This window comes from Oryctolagus cuniculus, chromosome 19 (genome assembly GCF_964237555.1).
Source record: "Oryctolagus cuniculus chromosome 19, mOryCun1.1, whole genome shotgun sequence".
Classification (NCBI taxonomy): domain Eukaryota; kingdom Metazoa; phylum Chordata; class Mammalia; order Lagomorpha; family Leporidae; genus Oryctolagus; species Oryctolagus cuniculus.
The window spans coordinates 11,732,214-11,756,651 of NC_091450.1; the positions used below are offsets into that span (position 1 = coordinate 11,732,214).

At 59.4% G+C, this 24,438-nt stretch overlaps 1 protein-coding gene and 1 long non-coding RNA gene across 3 annotated transcripts in view; both read left to right on the forward strand.

Moving 5' to 3' along the window:
* Positions 1-2,888: 2,888 nt before the first annotated feature.
* Positions 2,889-16,088, forward strand: LOC127491458 (uncharacterized). Its single transcript, XR_007920157.2, has 3 exons — positions 2,889-4,285; positions 13,426-13,497; positions 15,502-16,088. It is a non-coding gene; the product is annotated as an uncharacterized lncRNA (long non-coding RNA).
* A 4,501-nt stretch (positions 16,089-20,589) lies between these two features.
* The window catches only part of GSG1L (GSG1 like), a 184,171-nt gene continuing 180,322 nt past the window's right edge, over positions 20,590-24,438 (forward strand). The window contains exon 1 of one of the 2 annotated variants that reach the window (XM_051847559.2): positions 20,590-21,486. In XM_051847559.2, coding sequence (XP_051703519.2) covers positions 21,156-21,486 — 331 coding nt within the window. In that variant the 5' untranslated portion in view covers positions 20,590-21,155. The remainder of the gene's footprint in view (positions 21,487-24,438) is intronic. The other variant, XM_051847558.2, reaches the window with a different exon arrangement.

A 24,438-nucleotide genomic window follows, 5' to 3' on the forward strand; every position in this document is an offset into this window, starting at 1 on the left:
CTGCCAAGGACAGCTGAGGACAGTGCCGCTTTCTCACCATTCCACCCCTCAGCCCGGGAGAGACGCCATGGGCCCCGCTGTGGGACTCCTCTGCCAGCCCCTCCCCCGATTGCCTTGAAATCTCGGCTCTTTGTCAGAGATTCACAGACTCGTGTTTTTGTTCTTGTTTTCTCAGCATTCCATTGTGATACTAAGAGACTAAGAGGCTTAATGAGCAATAAAAGGCTTATGTTGTTATAAACCCTGGTGCAGAGCTTCTTTCCACTCGGGCCTCTGCCTGGCCGGCATCCTGCCGGGGAGCAGGGTGGCGAGGCTTGAGGCCTCCACGGCGGGCCACTCGGAGCCACAGGCAGACCAGGACCCCAGTTCTAGTGAGGGCAGGAGTGGCGGCCTGGACAGCCGGCCCATGGGGGAGGTAGCACTGGCATCCAGGCCCGCTCCTTCCCTTCCCAGGATGCCCGGCCAGAGCTGAGGGTTCTGCGGGGGTGGGAGGGGAGGCCTCTTGATGGAGCACCCAGGGGTAGAGGGTGGAGTGGGGATGGCGGGAGGGCGAGTGAGGGCAGGGGTGGAGGGCTCCCTGACAGGTCTCAGCGCCAGAGCCTTGCCCAGCTGTCCATGTGCACGGTAGGTACCCATCCTAGAGTTTGCAGCACTTCCTGTGGTAGGTGTGATGGGCGGGGCTCCCCGGAGGAGTTGGGGGTGTGGTTCCTGAGAAAGAGGAGGAGTCATTGTAGGCAGGGAGAGAGCTGTGGGCTGATGGCTTCTATTGCTGTGGGGGTGCTGGGCAGGTGTGAGCAGCAGAGGGGTGTGTGTGCGTGCGCACATGCACACATGTGAGTGTGCCACAGCCACTTGCTCCAGGTCAGAGCTCGCTCCACGGTTCAGGAGGGAGGGAGGTGCAGGGGCTCTCATGCATTCCTACACCTGCTGGGGATGAGGGCTAAGGGCATGGTCTGGCCCAGTGGCTGCCTGTGAACCACACCCATGGGCAGGAAACTCCAGCAGGACTTGGGGAGGCCTTTGCTTCTGTGTGGGGTGGAGGGACTCCCATTGCTTGGCTGTGTGCAAGCAGAGGCTGGGTGACCCAGGGCTGGGCGGTTGGGAGGCCACAAAGGCCTCTGAACTGTTTCTTGCCCTCAGTGCTCTGGGGCCTGGCCCAGAGCAGGCCTTAGGACATGTGCCTGGACTTGGATTTGTTCTCGGGTCCTGGGCGAGCACGGGAATCGGGTGGTGATAGAGGGGACAGAGATGGACAACAGTGAGCCTTTTGAGCAGTCTCAGGTGGGGGCTACTGAACAAGGGGCACTGCTCCCCCTGCCGCCTTGGAGGGTGAGGGGGCTCCCTGTCTCCACGGAGGTTTTGTGGCCCACATCTACCACTGGCACAGCCGCTGGCCGTGGGAACTGATGACACCTCTGTATAATACCATCTTTTCTGGGGTCTTTCTTGACCACTAGCCTCATGGCGGTGGAGGGCTAGAGGTTCCTTTTTTAAATTTTTATTTATTTGTTTGAGAGGCAGAGCTACAGACAGAGAGGGAGAGACAGAGAGAAAGGTCTTCTGCTGGTTCACTCCCCAACTGGCTGCAATGGCTGGAGCTGCACTGATCTGTAACCAGGAGCTTCTTCTGGGTCTCCCATGTGGGTTCAGAGACCCAAGAAACTGGGCCATCTTCTACTGCTTTCCCAGGCCATAGCAGAGAGCTAGATGGGAAGTGGAGCAGCCGGGATTTGAACCGGTGCCCATATGGGATGCTAGCACTGCAGGTGGCAGCTTTACCCGCTATGCCACAGCAGCAGCCCCAGAAAACTCTCTAAAGTAGTTGTCAACCCTGTGTGCCCACAGAAAACCAGTGTGATGTGTCGTTTCCCACATTTCCCTGCACGTGTGCAGATTGGAGTGTGAGATCATTTTGCTCCCCCCATTTTGTTTTTAAATTGAGCTCCTGCTTTTTTGTAGCCTCCTTTTTATCCACTATGTGGTGACAACTGCCTACGAGAACATGACTTTTTTTTTAAGCTTTATTTATTTGGAAGTCAGGGAGAGAGAGAGGTGCTGGTTCCCTCCCCAAATGGCCACAATGGGCCGGGTTGGGCCAGGCAGCAGGCAGGAGATCCATCCTGGTCTCCCACGTGGGTGGCAGGAGCCCAAGCACTTGGGCCCCGGGAAGCCTGCATGAGATCATGGGGAGGGGGATTACCACAGCTGAACCCCCAACCAGGACATGTTCAGCAATGAGAGAGCTTGTCAGTGACAGTGCTGGCACAGCAGGTGCAAACAGACCAGGTCCTGTAGTCCCACCCGAGGCAGCCAGGCTCACTGCGCGGTGGGAGGGGCAGCAACCCTTCCTCTTTGGAAGGCGGGCCCAGGCACTGGTTTGACCCCTTGGACTCCTCTCAAAGGAAGCCACTGCCCCGTCCCGACGTTGAGAGCCTGCAGGGCCCAGTCTGTGTCTCCAGCACCCTGCAGAAGGCTTGATCTGGAGCAGGGCCCCCCGAAAGGCTGAGTACGCCGTGGTGGCTTATGCAGCATCCAAGCAGGGACGCCGTGTCCTTGCTGGCCGCTCACCTGCCTGGGCCACCACAGGCCTGATGTGACCAGGCACTCCCTCCCCTCCTCCCCCAGTCCGTACCATCTCCGGGATAGCCTGCCTGCCTATGCATTTATCTCCAAACACCTGGCCTTCAGTGGTGGTGTGGGCATGGCAGGGGCCGGCCCTGAGCTTCTGAGAGTCCTGCGGACAATGGTGGGGGGAACTGGAGACAGACGCATGTCCTCATCAGCCCCCACCCCGCTCCAGGAGGGCGCTGTCCCCACTGCAGAGGCGAACTCCGCGGGCGGCCACGTGGAGGCCGGGGAGTCGCGGTGACCTTGCTGCCAGCCTGGAAGGGCGCGCGGGGAGCGGCACTTCCCATTCTGGATTGCGTGTGCGCAGCATGTTAATTGTCCTGGTGAGCCTGAGCCGCCCGGGGCAGTGGCCGGAGCCCGGCAGAAGCTCTGGGCCTGTTTCCGGAATTATCTGCACCGCCCAGCACAAATGCCAGGAGGATATGGGGGCTCAGAAAGGGGGCGTGACTGACCCAAGGCCACACAGCCACAACTGAGACCCAGCGCCGGTCTGCTTTGGCCGCCGTGTGCCCGCGTAACTCATAAACCTCACGCTCTGAGTCAGGGACGCAGGACATCTGTCACTGCCTGCCGGACAGGACCTTGGTCACACATGGTCTTGGTCCCAGCCAGGGGCGGGGCGGCCGCTCTGCCCCTCTCCCTGCCTAGCCTGGGCTGAGCCGCACCTTCCTGGCTGCTGCAGGAACGGGACCCACGAGCCCGGGGCCTGGGTCCCTCCCGGGGCGGGGTGGGGGTGGGGGCTGGCTTCCTTGTGCGCAGCAGGGCTCTGTCCCTGGCAGGGTCTGCGCACACCTAGGCTCGGACGTTTGCTCGAGGGTGGCACAGGCGGGGCTGGGCTGGGGGGGAGGTCACGTCCTGGGTCAAGGGCAAGGCAGAGAGCAAGAGGAGGCCTGAGCTGGTGTCGGGTTCTGCACGACAGCCTACGCATACGTGTCCATGAGCCCACGAGTGTGACGACTGGGTGACTGGCAAAATGGATTCTGATTGGACTTGGGGCACACGAAAAATTAGCCAGATTCCATCCGCTGGTCCAGTCCCCAGATGCCTGTCACAGCCAAAGCCAGGAGCTAGGAGCTCCCCCCGGGCTCCCCTGTGGCTGAGGGGACCCAGCACTTGAGCCACCAGGTCAAGTGTCGCCTCCCAGACTGCGTGTTAGCCGGACGTTCGGTGGGAAGCACAGGAGGGCGTGGGTCCCAGGGACCCTGGTGCGGGTCGCAACCCCCTAAGCGGCGCCTGCCCCCGGGGCTCTGTCTTCGGTCAGGAGCCCTATCCCCCCCCCACGCCCCGTAGGGGACTGCCGGGGGACCGGTTAGCCCGGTTGTCCAGCTTCAGCCTCCGTGCTGTCTGCAAGGTCACCCCCGCCTTACAGACGGGGAACTGGAACTTCACTCGTAGCAGGCGACCTGCCCGAGGCCGTGAGCACTCCGGCATCGCACAGGACGCTGTGTGTGCTGCCCGCCCGCGTGCTTCGTCGCTCTATGTGACGTCAGCCCATGCACTCCGGCGCTCTCTGTGACGTCACCCTGTGTGCTCTGTCCCCGTGGCTTCGCTGCATGGTGCTGATCACCTCAGCTGGGCTGGTGCAGCGGGTGGCGCATGGCCCTCATGGGCTCACTGCCCGCCCTGTCCTCCTTCCTCATCCTGCTGTCGTCGCACGGTGAGTCTCGACTCCGTCCTGCAGGCCTCGGCGGTGTGGACGCCGGGCCTGGTCCCCAGCGAGGCAGGCCGAACCAACCATCGATGGCTGTTTCCGGTTGTGTATCGGGAAAGGGATAGGGGACACGGGGACAGGGACGGGCGCCCACCTCCGCACAACCGCTCCTCCCGCAGCCGTGCAAAGGCCCAGGGGCAGGAGCCAGCCACGCGGGCCAGAGAACATGAGGCCTATATGGCTGGGATCGGGAGAGTGCGGGGCCCTGGATGTTATTTACATTGTACATGTGCTATTTTACAGGAATTTTAGTCAATAACAAAAAACAAACAGCATTGCCCCAGCCCACCCCCGCTCCCCAGCACAGCCTAGGCCGCCAGGGCAAGTGCTCAGAAGAGGTCTCAGCCGGTCCTGTGGCTGCCCCAAACTCAGACAGCCTAAAGCCCCGGGCGGGGGGCGCAGAGGGTGCCTGTGGCGGTGGTCGCCTGGCCAGGGCTGCGCGCGCCCGCCGGGGCTCCTGGCAGCGCAGGTCTGTTTTCTGGGATACTGGACCTTGAACATGGAGCCTGCTGCGGCTGTGAGCTTGTTCGTTCAGCCCAGGCCACTCATCTCCCTCTGGCTTCCTCTCCATCTCCAGAAAGCCCTGGATGGAGCCATTGGGGGTCCTGTGGGGAGATCCCCTCTCTGTGCCCACTCCTGTGCCCACTTACCTACATTTCCTTATCAAATAATAAGGCCAAAAATATCTATCTGGGGCCCAGTGCTGTGGTGCCTCAGTCTCCGTGAGGATTGGTGCTGTCTTGCTGTCCAAGGCGCTCACAGTCCTCGTGCAAACTCCCCCTGGGATTTGATGAGTTTGAGGGCCAGGACCAGGGCCGGGCGGGGCTTGGGCTATCACAGAGGACAGGGGCAAAGGGCCTGGGGCGCCGCTCTGCTGGCCTTCGTCTTCTGGGTTTTTCTAGAAGCGTCCTCAGGTGGGCATGGCTGATGCCGGCTTTGCCCCTGGTGATGAACTTAACCCTCAGACCTGCTCCTCCCCGGGGGCGGGGGCTGGCTCCCCTGGCAACCAGACCCCTCCCAAGCCTGAATGGGAGTTCCCCTTGTGGAACAAGAGATGCTTTTGTCACTTGGGGACTTCCAAGGAGTTTAGGGGTTCTGTGTAGGAACTGGGCTCACGGGGTGAACAGGGAGCAAAACACTCGCTGGTGTTGCCCCGGGGCAGAGGTCGAGTGCTGCGTTTCTTTCTTTCAAAGATTTATTTATTTGAAAAGCAGAGTGATAGAGGAGAGAGAAAGACACACACACACACACACACACACACACACAGCTCTTCCATCAGATGGCTGCAACAGCCAGGGCTGGGCCAGGCAGAAGCCAGGAGCCAGGAGCTCCTGCCGGGTTTCCCACCACGTGGGTGGCAGGGGACGAGGATTTGGGTTTGTCCAAGCTTCCCAGGCACATGAGCAGGGAGTTGAATGGAAAGCAGAGCAGCTGGGACTTGAACTGGCACTGTAAGCAGTGGCTTAACCTGTGCCACAACGTGGGCCCCTGCTTCTTAAAGATGTATTAATTTATTCGAGAGAGAGAGAGAGAGAGAGAGAGATCTTTCATCCACTGCTTCACTCCCTAAATGGCTGCAATGGTTGGAGCTGGGCCAGACCAAAGCCAGGAGCCAGGAGCTTCATCCGGGTGTCCCACGCAGGTGCAGGGGCCCAGGGACGGCCATCACCACTGCCTCCCAGGGTCTGCACTAGCAGAGAGCTGGAGTCAGGAACGGGAGCCGGGATTGTAGCGGATGTAGGCGACTTCACTGCTGGGCACAATGCCTACACCACCACCTCCGAGTCTGATTCTGACTTTTCTCAATCACTTACAAGCACAGACAGCGTTCTCCATGGGGAGGGTGGGGGACGGGACTGGCAGGGATGGCATCCGAGGTCTGTGGCGCTTGTTGCAGGGTAGAGGGGACACGTGAGGCAGCAGTCAGAGGCCCTGGGTCAAGCAGCCCCGAGCCTGGGACCAGCCCCTTGCAAACTAGACTCCCAGGAGCCACAGTAGACCTGGGTTCTGAGCTGTGTTCTTGGCCACTGGGGAGACAAGGTGCAGGTGTGTGTGTGCTGGAACACGTGCTGGGCTGCAGGTCTGTGAGGGCCGTCCTCACGGATTCTCCCTCTCCCCTCTCTCTCTGTCTCGCCTCCTCTCTCTGGAACTCATTGATGATGATGCTGCCCCCTCTGGGAGTGCAGTGGCAGTGTTCTGGTTGTGGTTCTGACCCAGCTGCTCCCACCAACCCCAGGGCTCCCTCCCATCCACACCAGCTCCCACCCAGCCCTAAGCAGTACAACTCCACCAGCCTGCGCCTCTGCTCACCCCCTCTGACCCGGCCTGGCCAGCCGGCAGACAACCCTGGACCTCCAGCCAGGAGAGCTGAGGGGTCTCTGTCACCTCACCTTTGCTCATGGGGTCAGGAAGGCGACAGAGGGGACAAGGCTACACTGCACTCTGCTTGGTGGGTGGAGAAGTGGTGTGGGCCTCCCCTCCCACCCCCACCACGTGGGAGCACCTGTCACTCCTGTTTGCAGAGGAACCTGGGCCCAGGGGAAGGGAAACCCTGGAAGGCATTTTGTGTGCCCTTGGGATTGGCAGCCCCTCCCGCCAGCGCCCTCTGCCTCCAGCCTCACTCCCTCATCCCATCAGCAGCGTGTGCTCTTAATGAGCCTGTCCAGACTGGCCTTGTCTCTTGGCGCTGACGGACCGTATCCCTGTAATCAAAGTTTCATGGCTCAATTTAGCGCAGTAGGGACAGGTAATCCCAGCTCCCCGGCTCCTCCCGCCCTGCTCTCAAACGTCATTTCTGGGATTGGGCCCAGAACATTCACGCACTATCCTCAGATCACTGCCCACTGGGCTTTGCAGAAGGGGCCCCCACCCCCACTCCAGGAAGGCCCGGGTGCCGCTGCCTCCCTCCACCCCCTTGTGGTGGTCACTTGTCACCTGGGCCACCCAGATCTCCCCGAGCACCTTTAGGAGGTTGCCACGGGGTCACCCTCAGGCACCCCTCCCAGCTCCCCTTCACACCAAGCTGAGTGGCTTTGCCCAATAAAACAAGGTGCAGGGGCCCAGTCTGAGCACCCAGGAGAGGCAGAGGGACCGTGCAAAACAGAGGCTCAGCCAGACAAGTGCTGAGGCCTCGCAGCCCAAGGCCAAGATCGCCATTGCCCCTGTAACCCTGGCCATGCCATCTGAGGGGTGACAACCCAGGACCCATCCCAGAAGAGAGGGACTGGACTGGACGGCTGCTCAGGCTGAGACACAGTTTCCTTGGGCCCTTGGTGTGGAGGTATTGGGAGGTGGTGGCCCTTTAAAAGGTGTGGTTCAGAGGGAAGTCATTGGGTCATTAAGGGGCTGCCACTTGGAAGGGAGTGGGCCCTTGTGATGGAAGTGCGAGTTTGCCCCCTGCCCCAGTTTCCCAGCTCCCCAGGAGCCTGCCCCCTGCCCCCGTTCCCAGCTCCCCACAAGCCTGCCCCCTGCCCCTGTTCCCAGCTCCCCACGGCATCTGGCGTCCCAACCTCCCATGTCTGTGGTACCAGCTGCCACGAGGCGGCTCAGCCAGGGGCACCCTGGGAAGAGCCAGGCCATGCTGTGGGGCTTTTCAGCCTCCAAGTCTGGGAGCTCCAGAACCTCTTGTGTGCAAGTCCCCCAGCCTCAGGGGCTTCATTTTTGTAACAGGCTGCGCGTGGAGTGCAGCTCACACAGCCTCGAGACTCAGCCGCCGAGTCTTGGCAGCTTGTCCTGCAGCGAGACTGCTGTCACAGCCACCTCTGTCACAGTCTCAGCCAGGACTGTTGAAGGGGACTGACCCCATGACAGCTTGGAGGGGTGGGTCTTGACTGGTATAAGCCAATCAGTACATCATGTTCTCCCCCTGCCTGGAGTGAGGTCAAGAACCATTTGCTGGGGCTTCCAAGAAAGAGAAACTTCTCTGCTGCCTGATAAAGATGCTGTGGGTTAAGGGTGTGAGGTCTGGAACCAAGGCAGCCATTTTGTTGCACATGGGACTTCCATGGGTGGTTGGGGGAACAAGAGACAGAGAAACGAAGCTAGCCTGAGAAATCAGCCAGCAGGTTGGTGGGGAAGCAAGCCCTTGATGTCTTTGGGCTGCTGGAGCAAGCCATCCTTAAAGCCAGCTCACCTCCCACCCCTGCCAACGACCGCCCTCCCCGAGGGACAAGCATATTGCAGGGATGCATCTGTGACATTCTTATAGACGCTGGAGCCTGTGTGAGTGCTGGGCTTTCCAGCTGTGTCTGCTGAAAAACTGGATGAAACCAGATTGCTCAAGAGACCTCCAGTGTCAGCTTCAAGAGATCCATGCTGCGGCCATTCCGACCCAACAGAAGCCACCACACTGCATCTTTTTTTTTTAAGATTTTATTTATTTACTTGAAAGAGTTAGAGGAGAGGGGAGAAGAGAGAGAGAGAGAGAGAGAGAGAGAGAGAGAGAGGTCTTCCATCCACCGGTTCACTTCCCAAATGGCTGCAATGGCTGGAGCTGAGCTGATCTGAAGCCAGGAGCCAGGAGCTTCTTCCGGGTCTCCCACACAGTTGCAGGGACCCAAGGACTGGGACCATCTTCTACTGTTTTCCCAGGCCACAGCAGAGAGCTGCATTGGAAGTGGAGCAGCCGGGACTTGAACAGGCACCCATATGGGATGCCGGCACTGCAGGCAGCGGCTTTACCTGCTATGCCACAGTGCTGGCCCCAGGTTGGGTCTTGACTGTGTCTCTTCTTCCCTATGAGACCCCAGGCCTGAGTTTCTTCACCTGTGAAATTGGTACCCTAGCAGCACACACTTGCAGGACTTCCATGAGACTTAAATGAAGTATGTAGGGAGCTTGATAAAGGGCCTGGACCATTCCCAGGTGGTTAGTTAATGGTTCCTGTTGTTACTGACATCTGATGATGCTGAACGGTGATCATGCTATGAGTCCAAGTGTAAAAACCAGACACAGAACTGGGTGTATAGTGCAATGAAAATTGTATAAAATGTGCATACAATTTTGCATTGAAACATCAGATTACCCACGGAAATGAATTTAAAATTCATTCTGGAATTGCAGACAACTGAAGAATTCTTTATACTATCTTGCATTCGTGCAGAGTTCTGCTACACAGTACCTCTATGCTCAGAAGGGAAGCCTAGGGGTTGGCCTTGTGCTGTAGGAAGTTAGGCTGCCACCTGCAGTGCCGGCAACACATATGGGCTCCAGTTCCAGACCCGGCTGCTCCACTTCTGATCTGGCTCCCTGTTAATGCACTTGGGAAAGCAGTGGATGATGTCCTGAGTGCTTGGGCCCCTGCACTCACGTGAGAGACCCAGAAAAAGCTCCTGGCTCCTGCTTTGGACCGACGCAGTTCTGGCCATTGCAGCCAATTGGAGAGTGAACCAGCAGACGGAAGATTCATATTTCTCTCTCTCTCTCTCTCTCTCTCTCTCTCTCTCTCTCTCTGCCTTTCAAATCAATAAAACAAATCTTTTTAAAAATTATTTGAGAGACAGAGCTGTAGGGAAGGAGGAGGGGGCTCTTGCGCAATAAAGACAGCCTGCCGGAGGTGCCGTGCAGAGAAGCCCGGAGCCAGTCGCAGGCCAGGTGTGACGAGCAGCCTGCCACCGGCGCCCAGTAGGGCCACCTCCTGCTGCCACCCCTTGGCATCGCTCCCTCCCACGCAGAGAAAACTGAACTCTGTGAACCACAGAGGCTGTTAGAACTAGACTGGTTCGTTATTTATTTTTAAGAATCACGCATTTTGTTAGATTTGAAAAGCAGAGTGACTGAGAGGAACAGAGAGATGTGAGAAATCTTCCAGCTGCTGGTTTCTTTCCCAAATATCCCACAACAGACTGAAGCCAGGCACCCAGAACCCAGAACCCAGAACCCAGTGCAGGTCTTCCACATGGGTGGCAGGCACCCAGCCGCTTGAGCCACCAGCTGCTGCCTCACAGGGTGTGCATTGGCAGGAAGCTGGAATGGGAGGCAGAACAAGATCACACCCAGGCTCTGAGATACGGGGACTGGGTGCCCCAAGCAGGCTGGACCTTACCCACCACACCAGTGTCCTTCCCTGAGCCCTGGAATATTGGGAATAGCAGTGTGTGACATGAAGGCTGGATCACAAAGATTCTGCCACACCCACCATGCTTTCTGTACGGTCCCTCAGCCTGGGAGAGCCACCTGGTGAGGCTGCCCACGCAGCCTGGGGAGAGGGCCCTGTGGTCCCCGTGGGCTCTGTGGCAGGGATTGGATATCAACAGCCGGCAGTGAGCCCTGCAGCCTGTACCTCGTGAGAGACTCCGGGCTACAGCCCCTGCCTGCTGGGGGCCACCAGTCATCCCCACCTGGTTTCTTGGGGGGCACCCCATGTGCATTCCAGGGAGAGGGCTTGGAGCTGGAAGGAGAAAATGAGACCTCGTACTGATTATGGCCCCATAGAGGGAGGTGACGAAGGCAAGCAGCCCCCAAGGCATGCTGAGCTCCAAGATTTAGTATGTTCCCAAGGATGCACTGCCAGATCTGCTGCGCCTGCACACCCCGGCCAAGCTCCTACCTAGATCGCCTCCCGGTGGGGTGGTGGTGGTGGTACTGGTCAGGGCATCGGATAGCACCACCACACCCTCCGTCCACCAGGGGGCGCCAGCCCTGCCCCCGGTTGCACTCAGCAGGGCGCCTGGCTCGCTCTGCTCTGCAGGCAGGTGGAATGGTGACAGCCCACTCCTGTCCCTGTGTCTCCACTTCACCTGATGCCAGGGCTCCTGCTTCTAACTTAATGAAGTTCTCTTCTGGTCAAGAACTCTGAATACACAGTGCTGGGCAGGCGCCATCCGGAGGTGACGGCTGTCAGGTCCAGGCACCCTGGGCCGCTGGAGCTGGAGTCACGCTCCTGGGGTGAACCCTAGTGCACCACTGGTCTTGGACAGGTCTCTTCCCCTTCGGCCTCAGTTTTCCATCTGTGGAATGGGGAGATCAGGGCACGTGCCTGATAGGAGGAACTGAGGGCCAGTGTGTGACACGTACCACATGGCACCATGCGGATGTTCCACGTGTCCACTTCCTCTTAGACCAACACGTGCTGGGCAGACGTGTGTGTGTGGACATCTGCTCTGGGTCAGATGGCCTGTGTGGGCAAGACTGCGGGTTCTGTATTGGACATCTGGACCCTAATCCTGGGCTGTGCTCAGGGAATGCAAGAATTCCCCTGTTCCTGCTGAGCTCCAGGCCTCACTCCTCCCCAGTGGCCTGTCCCACAACCACACTTCTAGACACTTCTGGAGTCTCTTGGGTGGGCAGAGGCTATGGCTCCCAGGCTTGGGCCCGCCCGTCTGCCCTGCCCGCAGTCTCCTCTTTGGCAGGGTCATCCGTCACTGTCACAGCAGCGATGTCCTAAAAATGCTTTCCAGGTGGCCCCCAACCCCTTCTGCCATGCCTCTGCCTCAGTTTCCTCGTCTGTCAAAGCCTGGCGTCCACTCGGTGGTGGTGGAGCCTTTAAGAGGTGGGGTTTAGTGGGAGGGTTAGGTCATGGGGGAGCTTCCCTTGCAAGGGATTGTGGGATCCCTGAGCTCTTGCAAGGGTGAGTTTTGCTAAGAGGCAGCCTGACCCCGAATCACTCATAAGCTCCCTGTCTGGAGACGGGATCTTTCTCTGTTGCAAGCACACCCACCAGGGCCAGGCAGGTGAACTTCCAGAAGTGTAGCAGAATAACCCCCTCTTCTCGGCCCAGCAGCCCCTTCAAGTCCTTTATTGCTGTAATGAGAACCAGACTAACTCAGAGCACTGACTCCTGCTGTCCCCGGGGCTCTTTGTGGATGTAATGAGTTGTCACCTGTGAACCTGCTTTCAAGGGCGCCTGACACAGAGCCAATCATTTTATTGTGTTCAGGACTTAGACTGTTATGCTGGTGCTGTGGCATGGTGGGTACAGCCGCCACCTGCAGTGCCAGCATCCCATATGGATGCCAGTTCAAGTCCCGGTGGCTCCACTTCTGATCCAGCTCTCTGCTGTGGCCTGGGAAAGCAGTAGAAGATGGCCCAAGTGCTTGGGCCCCTGCACCCACATGGGAGACCAGGAAGAAGCTCCTGGTCCCTGGCTTTGCCCTGGGTGGTTGTGGGCATTTGGGGAGCGAACCAGTGGATGGAAGATAACTCTCTCACTCTCTCTCTATGTCTCTCCCTCCTCTATGTAACTCTGCCTTTCAAATAAATAAAATGAATCTGAAAAGAAAAAGACCTTTTCATACAAGATTCTTGCCACAGTTTGGATATGAGATTGAATGTTGAATGTCTCCCAAAGGCCCATACTATGGGGGGGGGGAGCTTTAGGAGGGTGCCTAGTGGGGGGTCCTTGGGTCACTGGGGTGTACCCTCAGAAGGTGGTCCTGGGAAGGTCATGAAAGCCTGAGTTTGGGCACAGCCACTCTCTCCTGCCTGGCTTGCCATGTGTTCCCGCTGCCTCCCATGCTCCACCATCGCTTCCATTGTTCTTATCCATGTCTGCCAACGGGGCCAGCCAGTCTTGGGTTCGAAGCTCCCCAACTGAGAGCTAAATAAAGCTGTTCTCTGTATGAAATCAGCTACCGCAGCTGTTTCAGTGGTGGAGCGCTTCGACGCTGCCTTGTTAGGTGGTGAGGAGACCCAGGGGGTGGCTCACATGCCCCTGAGCCTAAGAGATGGATCTCTGGGTTTTCCCTGTGAAGAAGACAAGTGCCCAGCTTTGCTGTCCTCTTGTGGCATGGTACATGCCTGCCAGCGTTCTGTCTTGGCCCAATGCAGCTCCGCACCTGCCCCTGTGAGAGGAAGGTGATTTTCACATGAGGAACAGGAATGCAAGTGCTTCTTGAGGAGCTCACGTTTTGGAGAGAGCGTTTTGAAAGCAGATGTTCGGAAATGTTTCCATTGTTACGAGCATTCTTTTGCCAAAAAGCAATGAAAATATGTTTCCTTTAGAAAATTCTCCAAATCTGTGCACTTTAAGAACCAGGAAATAGAAAATTTTAGCCATTTAAAAAATCTTCCCCCCAAAAAAACTTCCAGGGAGTTTTAAGTCCATTTGTTAAAAATACACAACGCTGATCTCTTGATTTACTTGCTAGACCACCTACCATGGACAGCAGGGGAAGGTTCATTGTACGTGAAGCATATGTTACCAGCATAGCTCTTATTTGGTGAGTGGGATTAAAATGTGAGTACTAGGAGTGGGGGTTGGGGTGCATTGGGCTAAGCCGCCTTCTGGGATGCCTGCATCTCAGAGTGGAACTGCATCCCAGCTGCCCTGCTTCAACTCAGCTTCCTGCTGATGTGCCTGGGAGGGCAGTGAGAGATGGCTGAGGTGCTACAGCCCACACGGGAGGCCTGGATGGAGCTCCTGGCTCCTGGATTTGGTCTGTCCCAGCGCTGCCAGGGTGGCCATCTGGGGGAGTGAACCTGTGGACAGAACCTCTCTCTCTCTCTCTCTGTCACTGCCTTCCAAGTGGATATGCAAATAAATATTTTTTTAAAAATAAACAGAGTATTTAGAAAGTGCAGCACGGTTTTCAGTCCTATCACCTGTGCAGACCAAGCCTGGAAATGACAGAGGAGACCACGGCATTGCCACAATGCGAAGCGGTAGCCCACACTTCTCAGGATGTGAACAAGCCCACCCGATTGCAGTGCTGTCCAGAAACAAATAAGACTGTTTAAATGAAATCCAGGAACTCCGTGTTGTACTGAGTCAATGAGAGAAAAAAAGCACTTTAAAGAAGTGCTTATTTAATCTTATGTTCTCTTATACAACTTTTTGAAAAATTACTTTTTTTTTATTTGGAAGGTAGAGAAATAGAGATCTTCGGTCTGCTGGTTCACCCACCAAGTGCTGGCAACAGCAGGGGCCAGGTCTCTCACCTGGGTGGCAGGGACCTCCGAGGATGCTCACTGGCAGGGAGTTGGAACTGGAGTGGTGCTGGGTCCTGCACCCAGACGCTGTGATATGGGATGTGGGTGTCCCCAGGGGCATCTTAACCACTGCATCATAGGCCTGCCCCCCATTCCTAGGTTTTATATATACTTTATATACCGTTTATTGTATATTTGTCATCTCTATGCAATTTGGGAACCTTTTCATCACTTAATTAACTCCAGGATTCCCGGCAGTTTCGGCTTCTTGGTGCTGGGTGGGCGGGCGGCGAGACAGCAGGTTTTCTCCGCTGTCCGGTTGACAATGCAGGCGACCCCGCTCTTGGCCCCTAGGGGGCAGCAGAGGGAAGCAAACCAAAGCTTTGCCAAGGAGCAGAAACGGAAGCTCAAAGAGGGGTGGTCCGGTCAGAGACCTGCAGATGTCTGTTTTCTGTCCAGCCTTCCTGGCCCAAGACCACGAGGGCCGAGAGCGGCCCAGGGACTGCAGCCTGCGGGGCTCCGAGCTGAGCCCTGGCGATGCGAGGTCCAGGAGGCTCGGGGAGTGCGGGGGCTCCGGCCCCTGCCCTGCTACTTCCGGCTCTTCAGCTTCTCCACTGGAGATCCGCCAAGACTTCCAGAAGGGCTCACGTGCCGCCCTCTGACCAGGCACGGCGTGGCGGCAGCTGCGGCTCTGGCTCTCCTCGTGGCTGCCAGCCGCTCCACCCCAGCCGGACCTGCCGCCGTTTCCCTCCTGCGCGCACCTGGGGTCAGGGTGCACGCGCGAGCCGCCGCTTTGCCACGGAGAGACTGGAGCGCCTGCCCGGCGGGGCTCGGCCAGGTTCCCTGTGAACGAGGCTGGGTGGCGAGGCTGAGGTTTCTCCTCGCGCAGAGCTGGCCTCGGTCCTTGGCGTGGTCCGCGGGGTCGTCCTGAGCCTCCTAGACCCTCTCCCAGACATCACCCTCGCCCCCCCCCCCCCAACACACACACCTGCTGCCTTCCAGATATGCAGCCCTGGACGCGCCATGCTCCTGCTCCAGAGCCCTGGCTGGATTCCCATCTCTGAGGGCAGAATCAAAGCTCCTGGGCCCTGGAGTAAGAGCCTCCCTCAGTCCCTGGAACCCCAGGCACTTCCCCTTGCTGGAAGGCCTCCGGGCAGCCTCAGTTTCCTGATCTGTAAGATGGACCCACGCATCCAGAGAGAGGGGCAGGAGAAGGCGAGAGGATGTGTGGCAGCCCGCCCCTGGTGAGGGCAGTCCCCACATGCTGATTGCCCCCGCCCACTTCTATTTTACAGATGGGAAGACTGAGGCTGACAGAGAGGTTATGGGACCTCCAAAGACGCGGAGCCCCCCTGTGGCGGAGCCAAGATTGAAATTTGGAACTTCCCACTGTGTTGTTTTTTTTTTTTTTTTTAAAAAAAGATGTACATTGGCCGGCGCCGCGGCTCACTAGGCTAATCTTCCGCCTTGCGGCGCTGGCACACCGGGTTCTAGTCCCGGTCGGGGCGCCGGATTCTGTCCCGGTTGCCCCTCTTCCAGGCCAGCCCTCTGCTGTGGCCAGGGAGTGCAGTGGAGGATGGCCCAGGTGCTTGGGCCCTGCACCCCATGGGAGACCAGGAAAAGCACCTGGCTCCTGGCTCCTGCCATCGGATCAGCGCGGTGCGCCGGCTGCAGCGCGCCGGCCGCGGCGGCCATTGGAGGGTGAACCAATGGCAAAGGAAGACCTTTCTCTCTGTCTCTCTCTCTCACTGTCCACTCTGCCTGTCAAAAAAAAAAATTTAAAAAAAAAAAAGATGTACATTTATTTATTTGAAAGGCGCGCACACCCACACTCACACCCACAGAGGCACAGGGAGCTCTTCCACTTCCCAAATGTCCGCGGTAGCTGGGGCGGGGCCAGGCTGAAGCCTGGACTTGGGAACTCCATCCAGGTCTCCCGCAGGTGGCACGGACTCAGGTACTTGCACCGTCACCTGCTGCTTCCCAGCAGCTGAAATCTGGAGCAGAGCTGGGATTCAAACCCACGAACTCCAGTGATGGGGTGTGCACATCCCTGGGCGCGTCTTCATCCCTGTCCGCAACATTCTGCCTCCTCTGGGTCTGGATAGTTCCCCCACCCCCTACTGCATATATCGCCTTCTGCAATCACAGAATTGATGAGCTGCTCCCCCTGTAGACAGTGCCAGGACGCCGCAGACCTGGCCTGTCTCGTTCATCCAGCACATGGCGCAGAGTGGAGCCATGGGGGGTAGGGGCCCAGAACTACTTCCTAAGGCGCCCCTGCAGCTCAGACAGTTTCAAAGAACAGGCTGGGGAGTTCCGGCTGAGCACGTTCTAATGAGACCGCCTGCTTCTCCCCGGGAGAATCTGCCCCCTGGGATGCCTTTGATTGCACAGAGCTCCAGGCTCCTCCCTCCCTGGGGAGCCCTGGCCCCCTAGCAGCACTCCCAGCCTGAGATTTCCTGGGAGTGAGCGTTTAGCCAGGCTCCCTGATCACTGGAACGTGGTTTATCACTCTCTTTTTAGAGGGCCTCTGTGTCTTCAAGACAGAGAAGCAGAGAGGCAGCCTGTTAGAGACATCAGCCGTCTGCTGGCTCACTCCACAATGCCGGCAACAGCCGGAGCTGGGTCAGGCCGAGGCCACAATCTTGGCCCTCAACCCAGCTCCAGCTGTCACCTGCTGCTCCTGGGGTGTGCACTGGCAGGAAGCTGGACTCCGAAGTGGGGCTGAAATCCAGAAACTCCAATGCAGGAGTCTTAGCCGTTGCTCCAGTGCCCGTTCCTCTGCCAATCTCTTGCTACACTCTGCTTTCCCAAGCCCTATTTTGACAGTTCCGGAAACAGGAAGTGACATAGGCAACCCGGAAACTGGCCAATGTCTTCGTGGCTCCAACTGGGAAGAAAAGCCGCTAGGGAAATGCATCTGCAATGTGACCCTTCAAAGTGTGTTCACATTCCCCAAAAAGTGTTAACTGGGTGACTCAGAGCGGCAATTGATTTCCTGGGAGTTTTGGTTGAATATATATGTATATGTGCACAATTTCCAACTGTATGGCTTCAGGAGTTCTCATGAACCAAACACACGTGTGTGACCAGCACACACATGTGTGAGCAGCCCCCTGAAGCCCCCCTCATGGCCCCGCCAAGTTGGCCTCCCCCGAGTCACACACATCCCATTTGCATCCTACATAGGTTTTACTGAAAAATGTTTGGGGGCCTTCATTCCAGGTTCTCAAGTTCAAATACCCCCAGAGGCCTGGCAGGTGTGCTCAGTGCTCGGTGGGCCCACGGCTGCTTTGCACCTACACAGGGACATTTGCCCAGGACTCCCAGGAAGGACACAGGCCCCTTGTTGGCAGGAAGTCTGGGTTTTGATGTGACATCTTGTGATTCTTGGATGTTGGCTGCGTGCGAAAATGGAACGGGCTTGTGGATGCCACCTCCAACCCAGGCCAAACCAAATAGGCTCCCAGGGCTGAATCTGGCCTGCAGGCTGCCAGTGGAACTGACCCCAGGGCCTGTTTCCAAGCACCCAGAAAGGACACCCAGTTGAGTGAGGGGGAGGGCAGACCAAAGCCACACATCGTGGCTTAGATGACTGGTGCACAGCGGGGCTGCAGATGGGAGCCCAAGCCAGTGTCTCTGACCTGGAGGGTGCCCCCAGGCATGTGGGCACTGGGAGCAGTGGCAGGCGAAGCAGTGGCATGCTACAGCAGGTTTCCCTGCAGCAGGTGCAGCTGACGGGGGCTGCAGCAGGCAGACAGGAGGCCGCTGGGAGGCCCTGGCCCATGGCTTGGGCTAAAGAGGAAGGAGCCGAGGCTTTGGGCTCCAATTTCTGGCCTCCTAAACAAATGCCAGCCTGCACCAACCTCTGTCTGCAGCCAAGGTCATTCCAACTGTGCAGCTTCTCCAAGCAGCTTGCAGGTGAGTCCTGATTCACTTCAGGATGCGTAGACGTGCACATGAGTTCTGATTCACTTCAGGATGTGTAGACGCACAGCGTGCGCTCTTGTCATCTGCACCCAGAGCAGCTCCTCCTACTGCAGCTCCCGCAGCAGGTCCAGCACACAGTCTTGCAGAGTTCTGATCTCCCCGCACCCTCAGATCAGCCAACAGCAACCCCATCCTGGCGGGGACTCCCCTTTCTCTCACGCCCCATGCTGTGTCCTTTAACAAATCCTACTGGATCTGCCTTGAAAACCAGTGCAGATGCTCCACAGCCATTGGAGTCTGGTCTGAGACCCTGCGTCACTCGCTAGCTCTGCTTCTACTCTGGTTTATCTGCCCACTGCCCTCAGGCTTCTGCCTCGCTCAGGCAGTGCCTGATGCCTCTCACCCGTCATTCTTCCTCCAGACTTGTCTGTTATCCCAGGCTCCTACCCCAGGGCCTTTGCATGGGCTGAACCTGTGCTGGGAACTCGCTTTCCCTGGTGGCAGTCCCCAGGGCCAGCTCCTTCCCTTGCTTCAAGTCTCTGTCAAGGTCACCTTCTCAGGGAGCTCTCCTGCTCTGTCCCTCCCTGCCTAATGCTCCTCGCTGGCTCCTGCTGCCTGCAGACGAGAGCTCAGTGAGCGGATGGGTGTATCGTAGGTGGAAATGTCGGCCCCCTTGGAGCTCCCCTGGGATATTCCTTAAGAGACTGGTCCCTGAGACACGTGGCCCCTGGGACCACGTGGCTTCAGATGCCCAGCCTGTGGCTCACAGCGCCCTGCCCACAATGCACACCAGTCATGGACTTCAGCCCACAAACACACAGCACAGGGACTCTGTGTGTGTGTGTGTGTGTTTTAAGATTTATTTATTTTTTTGAAAGTCGGAATTAGAGAGAGGGAGAGAGAGCGATGTTCCATCCATGGATGGTTCACTCACCAAATGGCTGCAATGGCTGGGGCTGGGCCAGGCCAAAGCCAGAAAAGCCAGGAGCCAGGAGCTTCTTCCAGGTCTCTCCCACATGGGTGCAGGGGCCCAAACACTCATGCCGTCTTCTGCTGCTTTCCCAAGTGCATTATCAGGGAGCTGGATCAGAAGTGGAGCAGCCGGGACTCGAACCTGCACCCATATGGGATGCCAGCACTGCAGGCAGCGGCTTAACCCGCGGGGCTGATCTTTCAAAATGCTGCCTTCCTTCCTTGTAGCAGCTTAGTCAAAATGCATCTTACCTGACAGCCAGTTCTCTCACCATCACCGTGACTGCATGGAGGCCCTCACTCAGAACACCTGGGGATTCTTTATCCCGGGCCCCCCCAAAAGGACTCTGAAAAGCAGGGGTGGGGGACCCACACTATCCTTCATGCTGGCTCCTCCCACAAGCACAGGGCCCATGGTGCCCTACCCTCACCTGCCTTCTGGCTACACAGCAGCCGCCGCCGACTGCACACACAAACCCACCCACGGCAGTAAGGCAACTCCTAATCCATAACCTTGAAGCCTGCGAGGCCCGCCACTCGGCAAGCCAGGGATTGCTGGAGCAATTCTCAGCCTGGGCAGAATTCAAATGAGCTCTTGCAATCAGCATGCAATTAATGGTTGCACGCCCTGGGCATCTGAGCCCCGTGGGCTGTGTGGTGGGAGGCGCATTCAGGGAACCCGGCTCGTTCGCCTGAGAGCAGAAGCAGGGGCGAGGGTGCCCACGGGGGGCCAACCCAAGGTTCCTCACGTCTGAGTTGGTTCAGACGTTACTGATGGGGGCAGGCATTTATTGAGTGCCTACTGTGTACAAAACGCTGTTGATAGACATGATCTCACCAGAATAGACCAAGGTGATGTCCCTGTGAAGTAAATTCCTGCCTGGCTTTCAGACATGGAAACTCGGGCTCAGAGAGGGCAAGTGACTTGTTCAAAGCCACACAGCTGGTCAAGCCTAGGTCAGCGTGCTAGAGAACTCTGCTCCTGTGGCTGCCTTGATGATTCCAGGTGGCCAGCCCTCGTACTGGTGAGGAACAGGACCCCTTGGGTCGTGCTGTGGGGGTTGAGGGGGTGGGGCACAGCCTGCAGGGAGAAGTTCTGGCTGTTACTCCCAACGCCTAGCACCGGGTATGGGGCACCTTGCTGCTGTTCCAAGCTCTGACCGGGAGCTGACAGGCGGGCTGTTCGACCTTGGGAGGGGGAGCTCTTCCTAGAAGCTGGGGGTGGGTACCTCTTCCAAACCACAACTATGCCATCCTCCTAGAGCCCCTTCTGCAGCCCCAGTCCCTTTCGGGCCGGCCTCCCAGCTCCTGCCCGTGGGGGAAGCCCTGTGGTTCACACCCCCTGGGGAAGTTTCTGGGGACCCTGACTGCGCCTCTTGTACGGGGAGGGTGCTGCTGGCCCACGCCCCTCGTCGGCTGGGGAGCCTCAGCAGGATCTGCCCGTGTTTCTGGTGTGCGCCGCCTCCTCCCCGCCCTCGGCGCGCCCCTTCCCAGCTAGCCTGGGATACTCTGAGCTCCTCCGACTCCGCGCTCCGGTGCGGGGGTCCCTGTCGGGGGCGTCCCCTCCTCTGCCAGTCCCCCGCCCGCGCCCGGCGAGGGGCGCCCTCTCTTTCTCGTGCGGGCGGGCGGGCGCCGGAACAGTGTCGCGGGCCGCCTGCAGGTGTCTCCCCACGGAGGGGCGCGCGTCCCTGCGCTGCGGCCGCTGCCAGGCGCCAGAGGCTCCTCGCCGAGGTGCACTCGCGCTCCGGGCTCCGGGCGCGCCGGAGCCGCTCCTCGTGCGCCGCGCCCGCCTCCCTCCTCCCCGCCACCCTCCTCCCGTCCCGGCGCCCCCAGAGCCCGCCGCACCCCCCGCGTCCGCCGCGCCCCCGCCCGGGGTGGGCTGGCGGGGGAGGGCATGGGCCCGCGCCGCGTCCGCCGCCGCCGCCGCCGATCGCAGGCGCCCGAGCCCCGCGGCGCGGCGGGCAGCGGCCGCTGACGCGGGGCGCCAGCTGCCAACTTCGCGCGCGGAGCTGCCCGGCGGCGCGGTCCCGGCGGCGCGGGCGGCATGAAGACGAGCCGCCGCGGCCGAGCGCTCCTGGCCGTGGCCCTGAACCTGCTGGCGCTGCTCTTCGCCACCACCGCCTTCCTCACGACGCACTGGTGCCAGGGCACGCAGCGGGTGCCCAAGCCCGGCTGCGGCCAGGGCGGGAGCGCCAACTGCCCCAACTCGGGCGCCAACGCCACGGCCAACGCCACGGCCGCCCCCGCCGCCGGCCCCGGCCCCGGCCCCCCGGGCGGCGCGCTCTACAGCTGGGAGACGGGCGACGACCGCTTTCTCCTGAGGAATTTCCACACCGGCATCTGGTACTCGTGCGAGGAGCAGCTCGGCGGACGCGGTGAGTGAGCGGCGGCGCCGCCGCGGCGGGCTGGGCTCTCGGGCTCCGGCTCCCGGGCTGCGCGGCCCCGGCGGCTCCCTCAGCTCCCGGCAGGGCAGGGGCCCCCCGCGCCGCCGCCGCCGATGCCGCGACTGGGGTCGGCGCTCGCGGGGTTGGGGACGCCGGCGGCGGGCGGGGGCGCGCGAGGGGAAGGTCCGAGACCGCGACGTGGGGCGTGCGGGACGTCCCGCCGCCCCCACCCCAAGGCGAACCCCCGGGCGGCTGTGGGGACGCGGGCGAGCCTCAGGGGGCGCGGCTCCCGGTGCCCACCTCAGCGGCGGATCGGAGCGCGCGCGCTCCTGGCCGCGCCCGCACTCAGCCCGGCGCCCGCCAGCTCCTCGTCCTTTCCGTGGGGCGCTCGGTGTCCAGGAGCACCTGCCCTGTCTCGCCTTGGTGGGGGTGGGGGGCGGGGAGCCCCGAGCCCCGGGGGCTCCTCAGCCCCTCAACTCCAGCCCGCAGAAGCCTCCCAGACGGAGCTGGGGAAGCTCAGGACGCGGCAGCCGGGGGTGGAGTGGGGGAGTCCCGCGGGGGTCCCTCCTGCCTTGGCGTCCTGGCCCCTCGGCGGGGAAGGGGCGTGCGGGGAACTCCGAGTCCGGGAGGCTTGGCTTCGCGCGCACGGGGCTGTGGGGCAGCTCAGGGGCTCAGAAGGGGGCTTGCTGCCCCTTCCTCTGCCCTCTGCCGATTGCCGGGGCTGGAGTCGCTGTCCCCCAGGTTGGTGGGGAGGCCCAGGGGACAGCCGCCTCTGACGGCTGCTGGGGCCAGAGAGACAGCATGTGGTGCTGGCCCGCAGGACCAGGGCGGTGGGGATGTTGTTGCTCAGGGGCCGGCTGTGGGACCCCCTTGTGAGTGCATTAGCCCCTTTGCCCAAGGTTAACGGGGGAGCGTGCATGCATGGCTCTTGGCATGTGCTGGCTGCTCCGTGGGCACTCCAGGGGAGAGGGGGGAGTGGACGCTGGTCCCTGCTTTGCCCTGCGTGAACCAGTAGCCTAACTGGTTTAAAGGACATGTGTGCACGCGCGCGCGTCGAGGAAGGGGCAGAGGTGTAAAATGAAGCCACCGAAACCCTGGCTCACCTCTTTGCCTGGCCGGCTCCTCCTCAGCCCCAGCGGGACCCTCCCACCCATCTTCTGACCTCACAGGGGGCTCTGGACAAGACTGTGAGGCCTGGCGCCCCCCTGCAAACGCGCCTTGGCAGGCAGGGCCTTTTGGTCTTTGGGTCTCTGCACTGCCTGTCTCTCCCTCATCACACTGGGCACCACCTGCCTCTCCCCCACACCTGACTTTGCCCTCCTTCGCCCTCCCCAATGTCACTTGGTGAGAGCTGGCCTGGGTGGTTCTGGTTGATGGCTTCATTTCCCATCTCTGGAGAGTGTCTCGCACGTAATAGGTCTTCATTGAGTATTTGCAGGATCTGTGCTGGGGTGTGGCCTTAAGACAATGCGGCGGGGATGTCCCGGGGCGTCGCCTGCTCGCTGGATCTCTCTCTCTCTCACCTGGGGGTGGGCGATCCCTGGGACAAAGTTTTCCAAGTGTCCGTCTGAGCCAGGCCTGCCGTGAGTCAGAGGCGCGGGCATTTGAGTGGCGCCCTGCCCCTGACTGGCTTCTCCACATCCAACTCGCTGCTGGTGTGCACCCGGGGCCGACAGTTTGAATTTGGAGTGCAATAATAAGCACACATACTTAAAGAGCCCCCAGAAGGTGTCTTGGCCCAAATCCGCCCGACCCTCACCTCCCACGCAGAAGCCTGGTTAACACCTGGCTGGGACAGACATGGACATCCTTCGGGGTGGTGGTCTCCACAGCCTGTCCTGCAAGTTCACGGTGATGTTTCCAGGGTTCAGGAGACCCTGCTCCCAGGACACCCCCGTCTGCGACGCGCAGGCACGTCCTTTGCACAGAGCCCCCACGCGCACCTGCTCGCAGCCCTGTGGGGATGTCTCGGCTGAGCCTCCCCGGCCTTCCGGGTGTCTCGTGACCGCTCCCTGAGGGTCATGACCCCAGTGTTTATGAGTGTTTCCTTGCAGTACACTAAGGCTTGACCTGGGATATTTATTTATTTATTTATTTAAGAGGAGGACCTTACTAATTGAAGCACACTTAAACGCAGTGCTGGCTTTCATGGAACAGGGCTTCCCAGGCCCTGTAACAATTTCCTGCCTGCCTCTATGTCAAGTCTTGTTACATCCTGGCCACCGCATTTGAGACAGGCACTTCGGGGGGGGGGGGACTTTTCTAGGGGGGAGCGCATATCAGGCTCAGAGAGGTTTTGGCCAGAATGGTTTTGTGAGGAGTGTTGGGGTGTGTGTGCGTGAGGGTATGGAAAGACATGGGAGGGAAGGGATGGGGGGGCGACAAGGGTGCGGTGGGGGAGGGGAAGGCTGGAGAAAGGAGAAGACCCTCACCCCCAGCCCTGTGTTAAGTAGGAACATGAATTGTGGGTTTGTTAAGTAAGTAAAACAAATCCAGAGTTTTCTCTTGGCCAGTGTTGGTGAGAGATCAGCTCTTGAAGAAAATCACTGCACTCCTTCCTGGGAACTTGGGTGATAGTTATCAGCTGCTTGTCAGTGAGAAAGGGGCAGGTGTGGGCGGGGCTGGGCAGGTGTGAACCAGCATGGGGGTGGGGCCAGGGGTGTGTGAGCAGGTGCTGGGGGGGCGGGGCTGGGCAGGTGTGAACCAACGTGGGGGGGCGGGGCGGGGCAGGTGTGAACCAGTGGGGGGGGGCAGGGCTGTGCTGCTGACACCCCATTACCCCTCTCACCTTCTCCTCCCCCACGGCTGTGGTCCTGAAAACGACATCGGCAAGTACCTGGCCGCAAACTTTTGTTGCCATGACAACCTTTCTTCTGGGTTCTGTAATCATTTTGTTTTATTTTTTTTCCTCCAAGAGGAAAAAAATACTCCCCCCAGAACCCC